Source organism: Diplotaxodon limnothrissa, linkage group LG16, assembly GCF_057381915.1.
Source record: "Diplotaxodon limnothrissa isolate DT_005_m linkage group LG16, D_limnothrissa_male_GT1.1, whole genome shotgun sequence".
NCBI classification, from domain to species: domain Eukaryota; kingdom Metazoa; phylum Chordata; class Actinopteri; order Cichliformes; family Cichlidae; genus Diplotaxodon; species Diplotaxodon limnothrissa.
Window position 1 is genome coordinate 38484253 of NC_140611.1, and position 21580 is coordinate 38505832.

Consider the following 21580-nt stretch of genomic DNA (forward strand, 5'->3'; position numbering starts at 1 on the left):
TGACGGCTGAATGGATGGATGGATGGATGGATGACGGCTGAATAGATGGACGGACGGACGGATGGACGGACGAATGGACGGACGGACAGACAGACGAACGGATGAACGGACGGATGGATGGATGGACAAATGGATGATGGATGGATGGATGGATGGATGACGGCTGAATGGATGGATGGATGGATGATGACGGCTGAATGGATGGATGGATGGATGGATGATGACGGCTGAATGGATGGATGGATGGATGACGGCTGAATGGATGACGGCTGGATGGATGTTACTGGTTTAAAAGACTTCCAGGACAGTTACACATACATTATTAGCATGTTTGTGTATAAAGGGTGAGATAAGAAAATTATACTCACTGTACCAACAGCAGACAGTGATTATATCATGTATGTAGAATTAGGTCGATAATAGGAGTTATTCCATCCTGGTTTTTTCCTGGTTTAAAATGAGCCTCGGGGAGGTGAGCACACACTCGAGCATCTTTGGTCCACGCAGAGTTTAGAGTTTATAAAGGTTTGGGTATTTTCATGTTATTTTTGACTATTTGATTTAAAGATATCCTCACTAAAGTCCCAGTGATTTACCTTTGGTTTGGAAGCTAAAACCTCTTTAGTACGTGTCAAATTTTTGATATGCAGGAAAAAGCTTGGAATCAAGGTAACTGTGCCACTTACAGAAAACACTACAATCAGTGGTTTTTGACTCTTATGGGAAACCTTTCCTGATCCATTCTAATGCTGATTATGTATCCTAGTTGAGGAATTTTAGCACTTTGATTCCTGATTTTAAGCAGTGTGGGCTCATCAGCCTCGATATTCCTGAGTCCCTCGTTTCACAGAATGAAATGTGTCAATTACTAAGTGAGACCAAAAAAAGAAAAGAAAAATCCAGGAAAGTAAAACCAGAACACGAGGAAACGTGTAAGAGAGAGACAAGTGACTTAACTCAGAGCCCAAAGCTCAGACGGTGATAGAGGCCTAAGTCTGACCTTCTCCCGCTGACAGTGATAGTCTGCAGAGCTCTGTTACCTCTAATCTCCCGTGACAGTCACACATTACAGCTAATCTCTGCTGACAGGCGACCATACTGAAACAGACTAAACTTCCTGTCTTAACAGCGTCTGGATCATACAGTGAAGTCCTGCTTTACGAGTAAGGAAGGTCATATCCTACAAGCCGAAATGTCAATTCTTGTATTACTGTTCGAAATAAAACTAGTGGCAACGATTGTGTGAAATTCAGTCTAAAGAAGTGCGATGACCTGCTACCAAACAAAACAATGTGTTTATGACGTGTCCTTTAAGCTGCAGAGAGAAGAATGAGGTCAATGAATGCAGAAATATCTCACTGTCACACTGTTTTAGAGACATTTTGCTAAAACATTTAGAAATGTTAACATTTGCTTTGGCTAAAAGTTAGCAGACACTGTCCATAAGGTGCACAGTTTCATTGTTTCAAAGCAGAATCAAAGAGACTGTGACAGCTTTATACTCACATGTACAGTACTGCTCCTAAACAAGAACGAGGACTTGAAATAAGACAGAGACAGTGAGACAAGGCGAGAAAGACACAGGAAGGAGGAAAGTGATGCAAAGAGAGAGTCGTGCAGACAGGTCGGGCAGGTAACACTGACCAGACAGACATCAGTTTCTACACTGCTCTTCCTGTGTCTCTATCTCAGCTCCGTCACTGCCACCATCATGTTTTTATTTTTTTCATCTGTCCTGACTATCAGGTCCTGTTCTTTGTCTTTGCTGGAATTCATTCCTCGTGTTCAGAACAGGACTCTGAACCTCATAAACCCGTTTTATATTTTAAAATTACAGATTCTTTCTTCAAACCATCGACTGCATGAGTTCCTTTGTAATTTGGTGGAGGATGAAACTTGTTTCTTTTCACTCACCTGTTTATGCACTGACCTGCAGGCTGCAGCTAAAAGGCAACGAGCTTCCTGAAGGACTTTTTGTTCCTGTCAGGAGAATCCTTTGAAATGAAATATTGAACAACACTGAGAATACACTGACCTCTCACAGTCTGTCAGGGCGAAATGGTTCCTCACATTTGCTTTGGGTTTTGTGACACCATGAAAAAGTCTGCCTCACTCACCAGAAATTACACCTTAAATAAATATCTTTGTAGACACTTTATGAAGTACTTTGTAATAAATTGAAGATAAACTGTTTAAATACACAAATAATAAACAGAAGTATTACATTTTAACCCTTTAAGACCTACCATAGAACCAAGTCCGCCAGAGCTTATATTATATTTTTACATGCTGTAGTGCAATTTTTGGGAGCATTTCAAGTTGATATAAATCAATACAACCATTATAGCCCAAATTTTAATAATATGTCTGCATTAAGTGCCTAGAAATTACATAAATGACAAAAAAGTGCAATAAACTACAAAAAAAAATTAAAATCGTTTTTGTTTTTTTACCATATATTTCTAGTTAGAGAAATTTAAGAGGCTTATCCCTCAAAACTGTAAATACAAAAGTTGCACAAAATAGTTTCCACCACAGGAAATTTAAACTAAGTGTCTTCATAGTTTTATTTTTGAAATACACCAATTTTTATATACTGCAGGAAAAATGAAAATAAATATTATAATGCAAATTTGCAAAAAAGCAGCATCTGCATCAAAATAAACTATTTCCAGCAGTGCAATTTTAGTTCTAAGCATCCCAGAAACGACACAGAAAGTCATGAAGTCAAACATAAATTTTAAAAACACAAGTATAGGCTCATGAGGCCCTGATGGTAAAAAACTACATTTCCGCAAATTGACGTCACTTCCGGTTTCGGGCAGGACATGGAGGACATGCGATAGTTCGCGCTGATGGACGTAGGAAGTGTTACAAACAGCTGATCGGATCGGCAAACTGTTTCTGGAATATTATGTTTTTGTTGCTGCAAGTGCTTTTTATGCAGTTTTTGCAAAGCTATATGTGGAAGGAAACCGTGACCGAGGACAAGCTGATGGCATAAGATGTAAGTACAACTCCTCCAGTTTCATATGCAAAAAAAAATATTGCACTAGCTTACGTGGTTGCAGTTCTACAGGGGTTTAAAAATAGTTACGCAAAACGGAGCGTGTCTGCTCCGACCGGCTTTAAAGGGTTAATATTCGCTCTAAGATCATGTAACGCAAATCCCAAAACAACTGACTTGTCAAACATTACTCCCAAAATTTGCGACTCTTTAATGACAGCATGTGGTTATTATCCAGTAAGTTTTACTGGATTTAAAATTTGACTGTAAAACTAATATTTCATGTGACTTATGATCAGGATTCTTACTTTTTTTAAATCCATACAAGAGCGCAGCAGCACTGGAGCTGTTCTCTGAGTTACTCACACCAGTCTTTTTTACAGCACACCATTAGCTAGCTAGCTAAGCAGTCATGCAGTTAGTTTTTCCTGGTTCCCAGAATGTGAACAGCTCAGGTCTCTTATTTAAATGAAAGAAGATATTGACTGATTTTGGTCACGGAGAGCTCAGGACACCTTTGGCTTCTTCAGTGACAATTAGAAAGCTTCACTAAGTTTTATTGGTGTAAGCTGGGGTTCGCAGACAATCTGCTGTGGGGGTCAAACAATGTCTTCATTTCACATATTCTGGATAATCTGAGATAATCTGTGTAGCTTTTCTTTGCCTATATCAAAACCACTACTTCAAACTCGGTGGCTGTGCTGGTGGGGGCAGCGGTAGGTGCAGGTGAGGCTGTTTGGAAGTTGCCGGCCTGCTCCACTCCGTGTCCGTATGTTTGTGGGAACTTCAAACTCCTACATTATCCATCACAAATAAGAGTCAAAGCCTCAATTTAACCCTGACCTAGTTGTTACCTAAACCCTGAAACAAAATCTGAACTCAAAGGAGTTTGAAAAATGAAAAAATGCAGTTGCTGTAATGGTCTAAAACTCAAACGGGTTCTCACAAAGACAGCTGGACATGTTTTTATAAATAGACTCACTCATGCTGTGAAGATGAGCTACAAAAACATGGGTTACGCTCTTTTCAAACAGTGATTGCAATAGTACCCACTACCCACTTGTCAGTGTAAGCTGCCTCATGCTTAAATATAATTGCCAACTTAGTCCACATTAATTGCTCCTTAAGTGCATTAATATAGCTGTGAAGAGGAATCAGTGTGTAGATCAGGAGTTATATTAGCAGCTGCAGTCTTTCACACGCAGGTGGTTCCCTGCTTAGTTTAGTCCATTATGGCTGATGTGAGCACCGACACACTGGCCTGTTTGCTCAGAACACATTTCTGCTTTAGACGGAAACACAAATATTACTCACTGGACTTGAGTGCTGAGGAATTGACTTCAATCTCTCCTCCCGTGATTGGCTGGAAAACCGAGAGCTCAGACTGGTAGTGGTCAGGACTCGGGGCCAGGCTTGTGTTAGCCGTGCTCCTCTGCTGGGCTTCATGTTCCTCATAAACCGCCATCAGCTTACAGGAAAACACACAAAATGCAGCAGGTTAGGTTTTTCTGCTTTTGGTATTTTCACATTTAAACAATAACTGCAGCAGAGTAAAGCTTTAGGACATAATATCACAAGTTTTTTACTACCTATTGTAGAAAACAAAGCAGGTTTAAGAGATAACAACCAACATATGGATATCAACAGTGCCCATACTTCACCATTAATCCATAAACAGCCTGCTGGCTTCTTTAAATAAACCACAAACAATAGAAGCTCTGTTTGGTTTACTGCATGCACAAGCACTCAACATGTGTTACCTTGTGGATGAGCACGCTATAGAGGACATCCAACGAGCCCAGCATGCCTGTGACAGAGCGTGTCCTACTGATTAACCACTGACTCCATTAATGTCCTCTGTGCATGTGTGCGCACTGTGCTAACTCTAGCTGGGTTATATAGTGGGATCCCTGTCTATTGAGCACTGCACCGAGTCTGTGTTTAGCCTAACGTTGCACAGAGCTCGTCCACACTGTGTTCTAGGGGCCTCCACGCACAGTCTGAATAGCCCTGTGTGCATGTGTGTGTTTATGTGCATCGTGTCCATAGTGGCTAAGAGTAAAGAAAGGAGACTTTGCCAGCAAAGCCAGAGGCTTCATGTGACAGTGGACACAACAACAACTAGGATTTGTTTGCTGTCTCTTACTCAGGCAGATGCTACTATGTTCCCTCAGTGCAATCTTTTTTCATGGACTGGGATCAGTGGAACAATAATCTACCAGTGTATTTCTGTATATCTGGGTTCTTTGGCGATATATTTTGATGTAAAGTTTTACTAAAAGTTACTGTAATTCCACAATCATAACATCACTGTGTACAGCCCTTTCCACTGTGTGTTGCTAGCAGACCCCACCTTTCACCCTTTATGATTGGGACGCTGCATTAGCTGGCAGCAATTCACAATTGTAATTAATACAACACTCCAGAACCTCATTATTATAACTTTCTCATATACAACAGGCACACAGGAAGAGGCTAGCAACAAGTAAAATAAGGACCAGGTCCACAGTTAAACTCTCAGTTTTGAGGGAAGCAATTAAAGTGACAACTAATAGGAGTGAATGACACTGCAGACTGACATGTAAGTGGTTGGTAAATACATTAGAGGTGTCACCTACGCAACTGGAGCCTGGACTGTCAGCTAGTGACAAATTGTCAGCTTTCTGTAGAAGAGGCTTAGTGTGACAGGACTTAAGGACCTGCCTGAGTATCCACCTGTTTTTAGTCTCACAGTAATTCAAAGACACCTCAGTGTTCTCCCTGGGCTCACTGTTTGTGGAGAGGTCGGTGTTAACATTTGTTGGGATGCTATTATTTAACCTCCTAGGACCTGGCGTCCACATATGTGGACATCACATTTTGGGTTATTTAGACCAAAATACTCAATTTTGCTCTACAAGGGCCTGATATCCACTTACGAGTACATTATACTGCTACTGTTCTATCGAAATTTTAAACAAATATCCTCATATGTGGCTCTTATTTTTCCTAAGAAACAAAAATCAGGTAAAAAAAAATATCTGGTCATTCTTTGTTTTTACATTCATTGGGTCCCAATCAGCCCAAATATCAAAGAGAAATCAAAAATGCTGCCGTGGAAGAGTTCGGGTCTTAGGAGGTTAATGTAACAACTTGCTGTCAACTCAATCGTAGAAGACCTAGAAGTGTATCTTTACACTTCTAGGTCTGCTGCTCAACCTGAAGCTACAACAATAAAAACACAGATGGGGGCGTAATAAGAAATGATTCAGCCTTTAATGCGTCTTTACTAAATGCAGTAAATACGACTTGAGATGAATAACTGTTTTAACAAATACTAAGTCAAGATGCAGAAGCAGCAAGTGAAAAACTACATACACCTGGGAACTAAACAGTTTGTGGAACCATTTTTAGCAGAAGTAACTGGAAGCACTCATTTCCTGTATGACTTTATCAGTCTGTGACATTACTGTGGTGGAAATTTGGCCCACTCTGCTTAGTAACACAGACCCACCACAGCATTTCAATGGGTTGAGGTCTGGACTTTGACTGGGTCATTACACTAACTTCATTCTTTTCTTTTTCAGCCATAGATGTGCAGATTCACAACTGCTCCTGGGATCATTGTCCTGCTGCATTGCCCAATTATTCCCAAGCTTTAGCTGTCAGACAGCTTCATGTTTAGCTCTACAATACTTTAGTATACAGACGGGTTCAGGTCCTGTGGTGCAAAGTGATGTGTTGTGCAAATCCTGATCAAACGTCTCCCCTTTGGTCAACTTCTTGCTCCAGAAGTCTTGCGGTTTGCTCAGATCAGGTCTTGTCATGTTCTCTTTAGAGAGAAGAGATTTTCTCTCCCAGTCTGTTTGGACTGTCATGAACTTGAATACAGCTGAGATAGTCGTTTTGTTTTCTGTAGGTTTTCCGAGCTTTTCACAGTCTGACCTCGGGCTGAATTTGCTGGGACGTTCACTCCTGGGAAGACCAGCCTCTGTCTTCAATGTTGTGAATCCGCATTCTTACTGCAGACCAATTAAATTCAGACAGTTTGGAAATAGACATTCCTGGGTTGATGAGCAGCAACAACTGGCTCTCATCACCTGGATCATTGTTCCCAATCAGCAAACGGCCAAAACGCCTGCTTTTATAGAGGCGGCATGACTTATTGATGATCAGTTAATCCAGCGCATTTCATTATTAGCACATGGTTCTACACTTTGGCTTCGTTTTTGTTAAACAAATTATAACCTGTCGGATTTTTAGTTCATCATAATTAAATCATTTTAAATAATTTTATTTCCTATCATTTAAAGAGGGTGTACTTTCTTTTTCCCATATCTGTACATACTTTTGCTTTTTCTCCTGGAAGAGCCAAATAGTATCAAGTTACACAATATCGCACCTTTCTTGCCATCTTCCCAGCAAATCTCACCAGCTATTCAGCACAATCCAGGCCTCTCCGTCTTTCACACATTCATGTTCTGTCACATTCCCCACTTCCATCTGTCTAACACAGATTTCTCTCTTTGTCTTACTCAATTTTTCCTCTCATAACAAATCTTCGTTTTTTGCCATATTTCTGTTGACATTGTAATCCTTTTCCCCAGGTCATTCCCAACCTTTTGGTGCCACGGCACATATTTCACATTAGAAAAATCACACGGCACACCACCAACCAAAAATGTGACAAAACGCATATTGATATTTTTCCCCAAACCAGACATAGTAGAATTGGCTCGGTTTGTCCCCAGTATACCCCTTTTGGTTTATTCTGACCACTACTCACGCTGGGCCTTCACCTGGGTCAGAGTTTTCTCCAGGACCAGACTGACTACTTTTTCTTTTCAAATATTTATCTATTGCTATTACGCGCTGTATCGTCTCACAGCGTGACTATTGTGTAATTTCTGCTTCGTCTTCTTCTGTTTACTAGCAGCTGGCAACCCATTTAATTAGAGCAGGTAGTTGCACTGCCCTCTAGTGGAAGAGAATATAATTGTTCAACCCATTACTCACGCCAACCTCCCCAACCTTTTGTGCTCCACGGACCGGTTTAATGTCAGACAATATTTCATGGACCGGCCTTTAAGGTGTCGCGGATAAATACAACAAAATAAAACGATACGACCAAGACAAAAACGGTGGGATTTTGTAAACATTATAATAAACGTGAATTCACTGTGTAATTGTGTAACTTTATTAGCAGCGTCCTCCAGAAATGCACCAACAACACTGAGAGTAACATCCTCCTCTCTGCCCCTTAATGCTCTCAGGTCGCTATGGTAACACATAAACATTTCTTTCAAAATAAGACGCACGACTACAAAACGGAAAAGACCCAGGGAAACCGAGTTAACAATAAAAATCCTGAAAACCAAAAATTTCACACCCGAGCCTCCACTCTCGCGGCCCGGTGCCAAACGACTCACGGACCGGTACGAGGCCGTGGCCCGGGGGTTTGGGACCGCTGGTTTAGGGTACCAATCAACTGGAAGATGAAAAAAACCCACTAAATGTGATGAAAGGGATGTTACTTTTATTTTGGACCCTGTTCCAGTTTTTCTTTTCATTCTGAACTTCTACAATATGGATACAAAGTACCTGCTTGACACATATCAAAGAAATATACCATCAGAAGAACATTTAACTTTCTGGATGTAAGAATCAATATTAGTGTCGAGTAAGAGAAATCCCTCCAACATGTTTAAGAGGACGGGACAAACTGACAGACAGTTAAAAAGATAATACTTCCAGCCATGTCTGTGTTGGCACAACGTAACAAAAAGAGCTCACATTCCTCACCAGAAAACTGCTTAAGAACAAGACTAATAGCTTCCAGATGAAAACACGCACAGAGCCGTGGCAGAGATCGTTAAAAAAAGAACATCTGAAAGGATGACTGGAAGAAAAATGTGTAGACAAATTCAACAGAGCCTTGCCAAGTCTCTTAAAAAGCTGAGGGGGGAAGAAAAGAAAGGCAAGCGGAGCAGATATGGGAGGACTCTGCTTCTGTTCTGTTCAACAGGGAACTCAAAGACCTGCCAAACAAAATGACACCACAGCCTGAGCATGGGAGGAAGAGCGGGATGAGAGAGACGGAAAGGTGAGACCGCACCGAGCGAAAGCACCGAAAAAGACAAATGGGCACAGAGAACGTGAGAGACGGAGACGAGAGAGACTTATAAAGATAATAACGAGGCAGACTGACAGATGTGTGGTACTGTAAAAACCTTCAGGATGTCAGAGAGCAAAAAGCAAACCTGCAACTGGAGACTGTCAGAGGGTCACTGTGTCAAATGCAATGACGTGTAAGCAAAATGAAAAGTTACACGCTGCCAATCCCAGCCCTGCTCACCCGTCACCCGCCGAGCACACACATTTTATTTAGAGGAAATTTGAAAACTGATTCCCTGTCACACATCTGAAAAATATTGAACAACTTGGGTCAAAATTTGACTCATTTTATTAATGAATAAAATCTAAACATGTGAATCACTTTTACTAATAAAGTAACTTCACTTCAGTGTTTTACATGATGCACCATGTTTACACTGCTCAGCACTTCCTAATGTGAGTGAGTGCAGAGCCGCCTCTGTTATGAAGTGAATGAAACTGATATGGGTAAATTAATAGCAGTCCAGAACTGGCGTCGGTGCACATGCACACACACACACACACACACACACACACCTCCATTACCATCTTTTTCCGCATGATATGCTTTTTAATCGGCTCGATTAAAGCCCGATTGATTGGTTTGGTGTGGATCGATAAAACGCCTCAATCAGGAAAAATGCACGAGTACATCCACGGCTCGCAAACAGTATGTGGACTCTCACTTTCACACCCAAACAAAACAATCTTTAAACACGCTTAAGCTATCCGCACACCACTGACCTTTGATTTCCACTCACAACCACTTACCATAAAAAATCCATGATGATGGAGTGTGTATTTGTGTGTCTGTGTGCGTACTTTGGCATCTTATCCAGTCAGCAATATCCGTAGCAATGACCACTCCATCACAGCTGCATCAGAAGAGTCATACATGACCACAACTGTGAGTATTTCATGAATAGTTTATGGATGTTGTTTTACTGATTGTTTTATAGGCTGGTTTTGGAGATGGCTTTGGGTGCGATACACATAGAAACGAAGATTAAGGAAAAACAAGATCGACAAATAACAATTTTCCATTTTTCTTTTTGCAAATATGCTAATTTACTGCTTTTCATGATGCCTTTCTTAAAAATGTGAATAATAAACTCAGATGAACCAAATAAAATTGAGGATAATAAATAAGTGTGCCAGGCCCAAAATTCACAGAGCTTTTATTCTGACACCACAGAAGAAAGACACACAAACAAGCACACACACACTGACAGAGGATAGACTGACAGCACCACCTAGTCACGCTCAAACAAAACTGCACCCTCCAAGCCCCACACACACACACACACACACACACACACACGCACACACACGCACACACACGCACACACACACACACACACACGCCTGACCCTCACAGTCTGCTTTTGTGTCATTTATGAGTCTACTACTTCGACAAAAAAGAGATAAGTAAAGACATGACCCAGAAGCAGAGGAAAACACAAACACTTCATCACATTTTAAAACTACCAGACAACTTTACAAGCTTGCGATCCTGTTTTATCTGTTATTTCACTCCCTGCTCTTTAAGTTATTTAGGTGTAGTGCCAAAGTTTAAAAACATGTGACATAATTGTGATGCACCAACCACAAACATCTGGTTTGCTGCTGTGGGCAGCTACGGTCACTCGAGCAGCAGATTAAAGCTAAGCTTGAGGAACAACACTCAGGAGAAATAATACTTTTAAAGTGGAGCGAGTTTCTATGTACTGACCATAAAAATATTCGTGCATAAATTTTGCAGATTACAAAGAGAATTTGAATGAACCCTGAGGCAGGTCAGCTCTTCTGTTCGAGGCTACAAGTTGGCCTTTCTTCTTTCATCAGCAGATATTCCTGCTCAGCCCCGTTTCCCCCTCTGGCATCACTTTGCCTTCCCTCCTTTGCTTCCCACTTCTCTCCTCCCTGCCTCCTTTCATTTTACACTGTTTTTCCACGGCTTCTTTCTTCGGCTGAGCCGCTCTCCCCTCTGACATGGTTCTCTGAGTTTACCGTAGATTTAAGTGTGTGCTTGTCTTTTAATCTCATCAGAATTAGAAACCAAAGTTTGGGAAAAAACTAGAAATGCCAATTATGACTTACTGACCTGCTTATAATGGTATTTTTACTAATGTGTCATTTTTGACTCTATGTGACTCTTTTCTATGTTCACAGTAGGCTGACAGTGCCAACACTCAGCCTCCTGCTAGATGCACCTATGGTACCAATTTTAAAAACCCTACATCGTCTCGTAGTCGAGTCATCGCATTCAAGAACTCAGGTGTCCACTCATCGAAGGACACTCGTTTCTGCCGCTTTTATCCACAGCTCGCGAACGAGACCCCCGAACTGCTCCACCTGGGGTACGTGGACACTTCACCAATCAAATAATCCAAAAACCTGACTTCACTTTGATGTAAAGCAGAAGGGAATAGCCAAGCGTGGATTTCATTGTTGTGTTTGAAGCTCACCACACTGTTTCTCGAGTGTTTTAACCACAGAGCTACATTTCTGCCCAAATGTGTACCTGGAGGAGTAAGTTATGGCTGTTCTATGTCACGTGACATGTAGGTTTAGCTTTTCTGTGTTTGTCTTTTGGTTGAGGCTCAAGAATGTAAGTAAAGGTGTGCGATGCTGATTTATTTCCTGTTTCACGCCGGAGCAACAAACCAGTGTACTGGAGGAACATCCAACTCACACTAAAAAAAAAAAAACCTCCACTGTAACATTAGACCCATATACAAAGCATTTTACACATCTGACAGTTATTTATGATGTTACTGTATTTATTTGATCACATAAAAGGTCAGGAAAAAACATGTGAGACATCTGACAACCAGTCGATACTTTTAAGGTCTTATTTTGAGAATATTAAATGTTTTAACAGTTGTAAGATCCGCTGTGATGTTCTGAGTTATAGTGGCTCCTTACAAATCGGCTGATGTAAATCATCATGTTCCAGCACTCTGCTCTATTGGATATCCCCACACAGCAACAAAGAGCTTATCGATTAACACATGAATCTGATACACCCGCGCTCGCTCTCTCAGTCTCGATACTCTGTTTAATCTGACTGTTTTATTCCTAAGGGTTCGCTTTTGTCCCCTACCGTGCGTTTTTTATTCTCTTGCATGCTTTAAAATGAGTCAAACATTAACAACAGAACACGGATGAGAAAACATTCGCTCCCAAAGGATGTAAATGCTAACCTTACGCATAAATGCCAAAGGACAGGGACAAAAATATTTATACGCACACACAGACGGACAAACTGAGTATGACCTCTCTGCTACAATCGATCCGTTGATGTGCTAATCGATAATTAGGATGGGGTTGTGTCTGTACGGAGAATATAGATGAATGAAATTCCACTGCTCAGCAGTTTCAGCGGTGTGTAGGTGTGTATTTGTGTAGTTTCGTGCGCATGTGAGTTCTCTTCCTCTATTGATCTCCAGTCACCTTGCCTCTCAGCAGAGCATGAGAAATCCAGACAAAACAGACAGGAAGGAAAAGATGAATGGGAGGCAGAAATACTGCGAAGAAAGAACTCAGACACAAAGACAAAGGGGGTCCACAGACACACAGTTCCAACTGTTAGACAGCCAGACAACAACGCACACGGAAACATATTATAGCTGACATACAGAGTTATCTAACGACAGAGAAAGCAGAAAAATTGAAACTGTCGCGAGTAAAGCAGCGTAACTGTTCGGTGACTTTCTGAACTTCAGTGTCTGTCACAACGCCAAAATATAATGAAAACTTCTGTCCTACAGATGGTGTGTGTACGCCTCTGCATTCATATTTGCGTGCATGACTGTTTGTATCCCCACATATATGCATTTATGTTTGTGCATGAAAAAGAATATCTGTGTGTGTGTGTGTGTGTGTGTGTGTGTGTGTGTGTGTGTGTGTGTGTGTGTGTGTGTGTAAACCATCTACCACCATCTCCCCGAGGCTGTGTGTAGACCACGATTGGCCATATGGAACAGCATTATGGAGACACACTGGCACAGATGGACACATTCTGTACTGGCCATATTCTCAGTGATCTACCAGTAGCTGTCTAAAAAACAGCACTCATAAGCCAGAAGAGCCTGTAACCAGTGATAACTGCTTAGGCACCTGCTGAATGAAAATGAGGGAAATCATCAAATCTGTGTTATTAACTGATAATGATCGCGCCGATTCGAATATTCTGGACAAGTGTTTTCAAGCTGGTCCTGCACCAACCAACCAGTACCTGGTACTCCACTACAGTAGCTTAGTATGATTTACAATTTAAGAGACACTCTAATTATTCTTATGCTGGAACAACAATTCACCCAGAGTCTGAAACCAGCTATTTTAGTTCCCATCACCTTCCTTTCAAACCAGCTTTCTTCTGTCTGCCCTCCCCTTGTAAAGAAAAGGTCTGAACAGGAGGCTGGGAGGGGTTTCTGTCTTCACAGCCAGAGCTGTGTGCCTGTGATGACCTTATTACGGATATTAGCTCTAAATGATACAGTGTGCAGAGCCAAACGTGCATTGTCTGAAGCCAGCACTTTAGAGCCTGAGCTTGTGGATCACATGGACTACTCGCCCATTTCCTGATCTCATTATTTGGAACTCTGGCTATGTTTAATATCATTAATCTTTAGACAAGTATACACAGTTGTGGTCAGAAGTTTATATGCACTCATCATCGGCTTGAATGGTCGATGGCCAATTAGGGTTTTTAATGATTTCTTTGAACTGTTCATTTTCCAGAGTGGAAGAATTATACAGCATGCATTATTAATGATTTAAAAAACAAGAACTGAGTGCACAAATTAAGAATTTATTTTGGATTTTGTTTAATCCACATGGGACCAAAAGTACCCCACTAATATTTGGTTGCACCTTGACCAGATTCTTGGTAGGCATCAACACGTTCCTGGCATAATTCTGGATGGAAGTTTGACCACTCTTCTCGCCAGTGGCTGAAACAGAATTTATTTAACTAGGCGGGTTTCCCCAGCATGGACTTTTCAGTATAATCTACAGATCTTCAGTAGGGCCATTCCAGAAGCTTAATCCATTCCAAAACCAGTTTTTATCCAGGTTTGGGATCATTGTCCTGCTGAAACACACAGTCAGCATCTAGCTGTTGATTTGAAGTGAAGATGAGGAAATTGGACATAGTCCTCCTCCTTCATTATTCCATCCAGTTTGTGAATGTACCAGTACCACTGTGGCTGTACTGGATGATGCTACACCAGCATGTTTGGCACAGTCCACTAGTCACGATTACGTTGTCTATCAGAATTGTCGACGACAAATTTAATAGTCGACGCGTCGTTTAAAGCCTTGTAAGATCCTGAAAGACGCAGGAATAAGTAGTAGGATTTAAGAGTGTAATAACGGACTGAAACAGAAGATGGCGGTACTGCATGTACAAAGTTGCCAGCTGCTGTTAAACCCAGAAGAAGAAGAAGCAACTCCGGTATCGTAGCTGTGTCCAAATTCAGGCCGCATCCTTTGGAGGCCGCATTTGAAGGCCGATTACGTTACAGCGACGTGACGAAGGCTTTCCAAATTCAAAGACTTCTGCAAATTCAGCCGACAAATGCGTCCTACTTTTCCCCAGATTTGAAGGATGGGTTGGGTGTATCCTTTGTGGCCCAGCCGATCCCAGAATCATAGCACGGCTCAGCTAATTCCAGTTTCCAACAATGGCGCCAGCTATATTACTCATATTATTCTTTCTGGGTGACAAAATAAACCTTTAACATATTTTCAGGCGAGAATGTAGCTGTGTAAACTTCAAATATCTGCTCGGTTTATCAAGACATCACATTTTTGCAAAAGTGCGCTGACGTTTTCGGAGACGTCTGTTACCCACTAGCTCGATAGCTAGCCGGGGCCAAGGCTCACTAGAGCCGGCGAGAACTGCGGACTCCCGGCAAATCGTTTTCAAACTCCCCGCGGACTTTCGCTACTCAGGTTAAGCATGATATATAAGTCACTTAGATAACTTAAAACTGTTATTGTTTGGCTTTTTTTAGTGTTTTATTTGTTCCTGAGTAAATCGGTTTGGATGAGATTAAAGTTATAGTTTTTACACAGCTGAATAAACGTCAAGCAGACAGCTGATTATCAGAAGTGTGAGATGCTGGAGAATATACTTCAGTTTCCTGTTATATTTTAGATAGCAAGGAGGAGACGGCTGAGTTTATTAAACTCCACTGAGACAATCTGCAAATTTTATTAAAAGTTTAATAAACTCCGGGTCGGGGATGAGTTCCTGCCCCAAGTGGAGGAGTTTAAGTATGTCGGGGTATTGTTCGCGAGTGATAGGAGAAGGGAGCCGGAGATCGACAGACAGATCGTTCCGTTGTGGTGAAGAGAGAGCTGAGTGTAAAAGCGAAGCTCTCAATTTACCGGTCGATCTACATCTCTACCCTCACCTATGGCCACGAGCTGTGGGTTGTGACCGAAAGAACGAGATCGTGGATACAAGCGGCGGAAATGAGCTTCCTCCGAAGGGTGGCCGGCCTCTCCCTTAGAGATAGGGTGAGAAGTTCAGCCGTCCGTGAGGGGCTCAGAGTAGAGCCGTTGCTCCTCCACATTGAAAGGAGCCAGCTGAGGTGTTTAAGCTAGAGGAGGTGGCTGGCGAGAGGAAGGTCTGGGCTTCTCTGCTTAGGCTGTTGCCCCCGCGACCCGGCCGGATGGATAAACTATTATCTTGTCTTTATTTTTAGTTAGCAAATACCTTACACACTTCAAGCTGTAAGCTAATGATAGTTATACAACAGCAGATGCTGCTGGTGCAATAAGCTGTACGTTTTACGTCCAATGGATGCATGATCTGACTAGTTGATTAATCGCAAAAATAATCGGTGACTAGTCGACTATCAAAGTACTCGTTTGTGGAAGGCCTAAAATGTATATGACCAAAAATGAGGAAAAACCACAACAGAGCCCCGCTCCTTTCTCTCCACAGCAGGCTACACACAAAGTTAAATTTAACCAGCATTTTTCTGCAGTTTTTGTGTTTTTAGATGAGATAAATTAACATCAGGGTCTTTATTCTTATATGCAGAAAGATCAAAAAGGGGGAAAAAAGCTGACTCCCAAAGAATCTCAATACAAAACAAAGGACTTTGGTATTTTCTATCCAGAACACCTTTTTTATAGACCTTGGTTTGCACATGGAGCTATAGTCTTGTTGAAGAAAATGTGTAATGATGTCAAAGCTGAAGCGCTGTCCATACAGCCTTAAAAAGTTGTCAATCTTTAAATCAATGCCAAGGTTTAGTTCACAGCACCTTCAGCCTCTGACGGCTCATTTATCCAGCTGTCTTTCCTTCATCCTCTCCTCCCCCAGCATCTTATCTCATTCAGTCGGATCTCCACATACAATGAATGTATGAGAGGCTTTTGAAGTAGGATTTGCTGGATGTGTGAGATGTGAGTGATTAGGCTACACACACATGTGTGTGCATCACATTTTTGCACACGCACACACACACGCACACGCACACGCACACACACACACACACAGTGTTTTGGTGGTTGTTCTCTAAGGGATTTGTAGGTCAAAACTCTAAGAGGTAATCACTGGAAGCTGACAGCCCTGAACCGTGATCTGTGCCGTGCGCACGTATATTGATGCAGATACACACAGAAAAAACACACAAGAATTACAGAGTAGATCTAAACCTGCTTGTACACATTTTAGCCATCTCTATGGAAGCCCATTTCCGCCACTAAATAAAAACAAAAAAGCTAGTATCCATAACTCGAAATTTCGAGTTAATAAGTCAAAATTTCGAGAAAATAACTCGAAATTTCAAGTTACTTTTCTCAAAATTTCGAGTTACTTTTCTCAAAATTTCGAGTTACTTTTCTCAAAATTTCGAGTTACTTTTCTCAAAATTTCGAGTTACTTTTCTCAAAATTTCGAGTTAGCTCTGCCAATCAAAAATATACGTGAATGAGGTCGCTTTCTTGTTACCCGGAAGCATATGTTACCCGGAAGCATATGGAAGCATATTCCGGGTATTACTTACCCGGAAGTAATCTACGTCATTCACGTAGATTACTGATTGGCAGCGCTAACTTGAAATTTCGAGTTACTTTTCTCAAAATTTTGAGTTAATAAATCGAAATTTCGTGAAAGTAACTCGAAATTTCGAGAAAATAACTCGAAATTTTGAGTTATGGATCCTTTTTTTTTTTTTTTTTTTTTTTTTTGTGGCGGAAACGGGCTTCCATACATCTCAAAGTGGAAAATGAGATGTAATGATTTATGTTAATGATGCTTTCTTCAAACATATACAAACTGACAGACTGCTCGTATTCTTTTATTTTGTATATTTCAAACACAAACGACTTTAACTTTGTTAAACTTGTTAAAAACCCCTTTGACGTGTTTTGCTGGAGGGTTGCTATATCGTACTATATAATGTAGGACTGATGGTGTGGTCCTTCATATGTCTGTCATTGCTTTCATCAGTTCCAGTCAACATTTCACATGAATGACATAAAGGTTATTTGACCCACCCTAAAGCAGAATGAAAGAGCGTCCCTATTGGTCCAGCTGTGACAATCAAGCTATCACAAAATGTTTTACATGGATTGTTTTTGGTAATTTTTTCTGGGTGTCGTTGATGATGCTGAACAACAACAGCAAACAATCGAATGAATATCAAATCATCACATATTGTCAAAATAATCATCTCTGACAGCCGGTAGAGACAAAAACAATGATACGCTGATTAGCTGTAATTCTAACAATGTTGGTCATATATGTACATTATTTTTCTCTGGAGGATTTACTACTTTTGACTGATAGAAAGTAGTAAACACCACATCAATTTGTACCATCTTTTTTTAAGCTATTAAACTGTGATGTATGTGAAACTGGGAGTGTATTGCATGTAAAACAATATGGAGTTACATATAAATATGCTGCCTGTATCTAACAGGCCAGAGCGAAACTGATGATACTGATGACATGAGCTGAAGTGCTTCACAGTTATCGCTGTTAGACCATGAGCATTAACTCAAGTGCACCTGTTCATTGTTGCAAAACTGCGACCAGTTTGAAGACTAGTAAAAGACTTGCAGGAGTATTTGTATATATTAGTGCATTATTGTAAATCTGTAACATATTGTATTGTTTACACAGTTTAGTCTGTTACTGTTTTGGAGCAACTGTAACCCACATCATTTTCTTAGGGAGTAATAAAGTATTCTGAGTCTGATTCTGAAGACAACGCCATCCCATTCAATGTTTTAACTCCTTTCAATAGTTTTTTGTTTTGCCAAACCACAGAGACGGACAAACAAGTAGTCAAGATAATCCTGGGTCAACTGCTCTTCAACCAATCGACAGGTTGGCTCAGCAGGAGTTTGATGGGACCAAAGTCTAATGTTACTCCTAATGTTATTAGTGTGAAACAAATATAAATACACAGCAAAAGGTAAACTGTCTAAGCATAGCATAATCCGGGCTCATGTAAAATCAGTAATGCAACCAACAAACTAAAAAGCAATTTCTGATACAGTCACACTCAAAGCTTCACGTACCAAAGTCAGCTGACCATATATACGTGATATACCTGTGCTGGTTATTGAGCTGACAGTCACACTGCTGCAAAGTTTCTCTTTGTCCACTTTAGCATCGTGCACTTATGTTTTCTATACTGCACATAGAAAAATAACTTTACATGTTGACTCTTAATAAAACAACTGTGCAATACTGTCATGATCCTGGGTCCTTTTGACCCAGCGTTTTGTGATTTTGGCTCTGTTCTTCCTCTGGTTATTGTTTATTCTGTTCTGCCCATGTATTCCTGTGTTAAGTCCGCATTTCTTAGTCCGTGTCCTTGTATGTGTAAGTTCCTGTTTTATTGTGAAGGTCTCTGTCTTATGTCAGTGTGTTCTGTTTACGTTTCCCCTGCCTCGTCAGCTGTTATGTCTTCCAGGTGTGTTCCCCTCCTGTTTCTCATCCCCTGATTCCTGGCGTATGTATTTATAGTGTGTGTGCTACCTCGTCCTCGTTGCTGGTCCGTCTGTGTTATTTGGTGTTTTCGTGTGTGTGAATCTCCTGCTGTCATCCTGTGAATTCTCCCTGCAAGTTGCTTTCTCTCGTGTTCAGGTTTGGTGTTTAGGTTTTAGTTTTTCCAGTGTAGTTTATGTCTAAGTTCAGTTTTTCGCCACACTCTCTCCTTTTGTTTGTTATCACTCGAGTTGTGTGTCAATAAAGCCCTCTCACTTCACTGCATATCCGCATCTTGGGTCCTTTGTTAAATTCACACGGCTTGCCCCGGCAACCCGTGACAAATACAGTGTTAATAAAAATCATTAACTCGATTGTTACCGCAACAGTGATTTTATGCAAAGTCCAGCTCTGTCTTCTCTTCCCATGCGGAGCTAATCCACGATAAGAAAAGAAAGATTGAAGTTTGAAGGTTTGTTTAAAGGTTTAAAGCTAGACTTCTTTGTATACACACGATAAAAACCCAGCTTCATCTGCTATCAATTTGCTGTCAAGGACATTTGCTAATAATCCAGCACTCAAGAGCAATTTATGCTAAACTTAACAAAGATATTTTGCTTCCTTTAAAATAGTTTTCCAGTGTTTCTCTCAACTCGACAAAGGTTTTAGAAAATTTCCTTGTTAAAAGCTTTAGACTCCCAACAAAGGCACCCCATGTAGAACCTCACCGTTTACAAGACCTTACTCGCAGTGGCCAAGTTCACAAAGCAGCGATTTGTTCATTTTTCCCATTGGATTGTGGTTCTATTGGATGCATCTGACAGTGTGAGATACAGCGTCGGGCACAATTTTAGCAGCAAGCACAGGTTGCAAATATGTGTGACCAGTCTCATAGCAACAGCATGCAAGATGACCAGATCTTCTCTGCAGCATCTGCTCAGTGCCGTCAGCCAAAAATAAAGATGTTCCATGTCATCATTCTTTATTTAAAAATATTCAACATTATCTCGTGCTTGGCAACAGAGCTGGGATTAACTACAAGAAGCTGGTCCAATAGGCTAGATCTTCAAGAAAGCAGAGGTGGGGGACTGTGCATTAGATGTTTTTGACTCTGAAATTAATACTTCAACGTACTTATCTGAACAAGGAATGTAAAACAACTAATGAGCACGAAAATTCAATTAATTTCAACTTGCAAAAGGCGAGAAAAAGTCGGCGTTAATACCTCTGACCTCTCATAAGCTTTGGATATGTTTCTCATGCTGATGACAGTTACTCCTTTATTTCCTTCTGCCGCTGCTCCATCATCCTGTCTTACCTCCACCTACTTGAGGTGAGTGACGAAAATTATGTGCCGCCTACTCAGGGAGCTGATGATGTGTGTGTCAGTGTGCACGTGTGTGCATGAATGCATGTGAGCGTGTGAGAGGTTAGGGTATTAAATGAGCCTGTTAACATCACTCAAACATTCAGGGACAGGTTCGCTCTTCATAAAGCTCTCACCACCCGGTATATTACTCTCTCAACGTATTTAAATCTTTCTGTGAACTGCTGTTAGCTCTGCAGATCAGTGTGTGTGTGTGTGTGTGTGTGTGTGTGTGTGTGTGTGTGTGTGTGTGTGTGTGTGTGTGTGTGTGTGTGTGTGTGAGAGATCACAACACCTCACACTGACTGCTTTTCCTTCTAAAAGGGCTGACGTGATAGGTGGTCCTTCCAACATCTCTGTGATTGAGGTGACGAGTGGAGCTCATAGAGAACACAGTGATTACATTAGTCCTCTAAACAGATCATATTGTCTGTGCATAAGACCACAAATCAAATCCATCTCAACACTGAAGGAAGTGTAGGGAGAGCTGGATAGTAGTGATCCATAACATGGATCCGATCACGTGATTAGGTAACTTTAACAAGCCCAGATTACATTTGAAAGGATCAAAGTATATAATAAGCTACATTATAGAGCAAAGGATTAATTTGATTTTATTTATGTTGCTTCTGTAAAATATGCCAATTCGTGACTATACAGTTATTGTACTACAGCACTGTTTTATATTTGATTTGACCAAATGTAAATAATAAAAGGAATTATTAATCTTTTTTAATTCAAAAGCAAACAATATTTATTATTAAAGTAGTCTAAAACCTGTCTAGGAGTATCCAATTTAGTCCAGCCCGGTGTGCAGGTACACCTTGAGCCTGACATCTCACAGGTAGATTAAAAACATTATCTTTAAACAGCCCTAAGGCGTGGATGGCTGCGAACTGAACCTTTTAAATTATTAGCTCAAGCAGCAAATTATGCTGTCTGCACTGTTGTGCTCTAACCACAGTGAACAAATTGAGACTGACAGGTACACTCCGTGTAAGAGATTTTTAAACTGTACTGTGCAAAAGACTTGTGTCACCCATTATTTCTTTATATTCTGCTGAGAAAATTGGGTAGCAATTTGTTGAGACTGGTAAAAGCGTACATGGAA

General features: G+C 40.9%; 1 protein-coding gene across 1 annotated transcript in view; it reads right to left on the reverse strand.

The window, feature by feature from the left end:
• The window catches only part of LOC146616660 (partitioning defective 3 homolog B-like), a 237406-nt gene that overhangs the window by 182075 nt on the left and 33751 nt on the right, over positions 1 to 21580 (reverse strand). The window contains exon 3 of the mRNA XM_085374833.1: positions 4322 to 4475. Coding sequence (XP_085230959.1) covers positions 4322 to 4475 — 154 coding nt within the window. The remainder of the gene's footprint in view (positions 1 to 4321; positions 4476 to 21580) is intronic.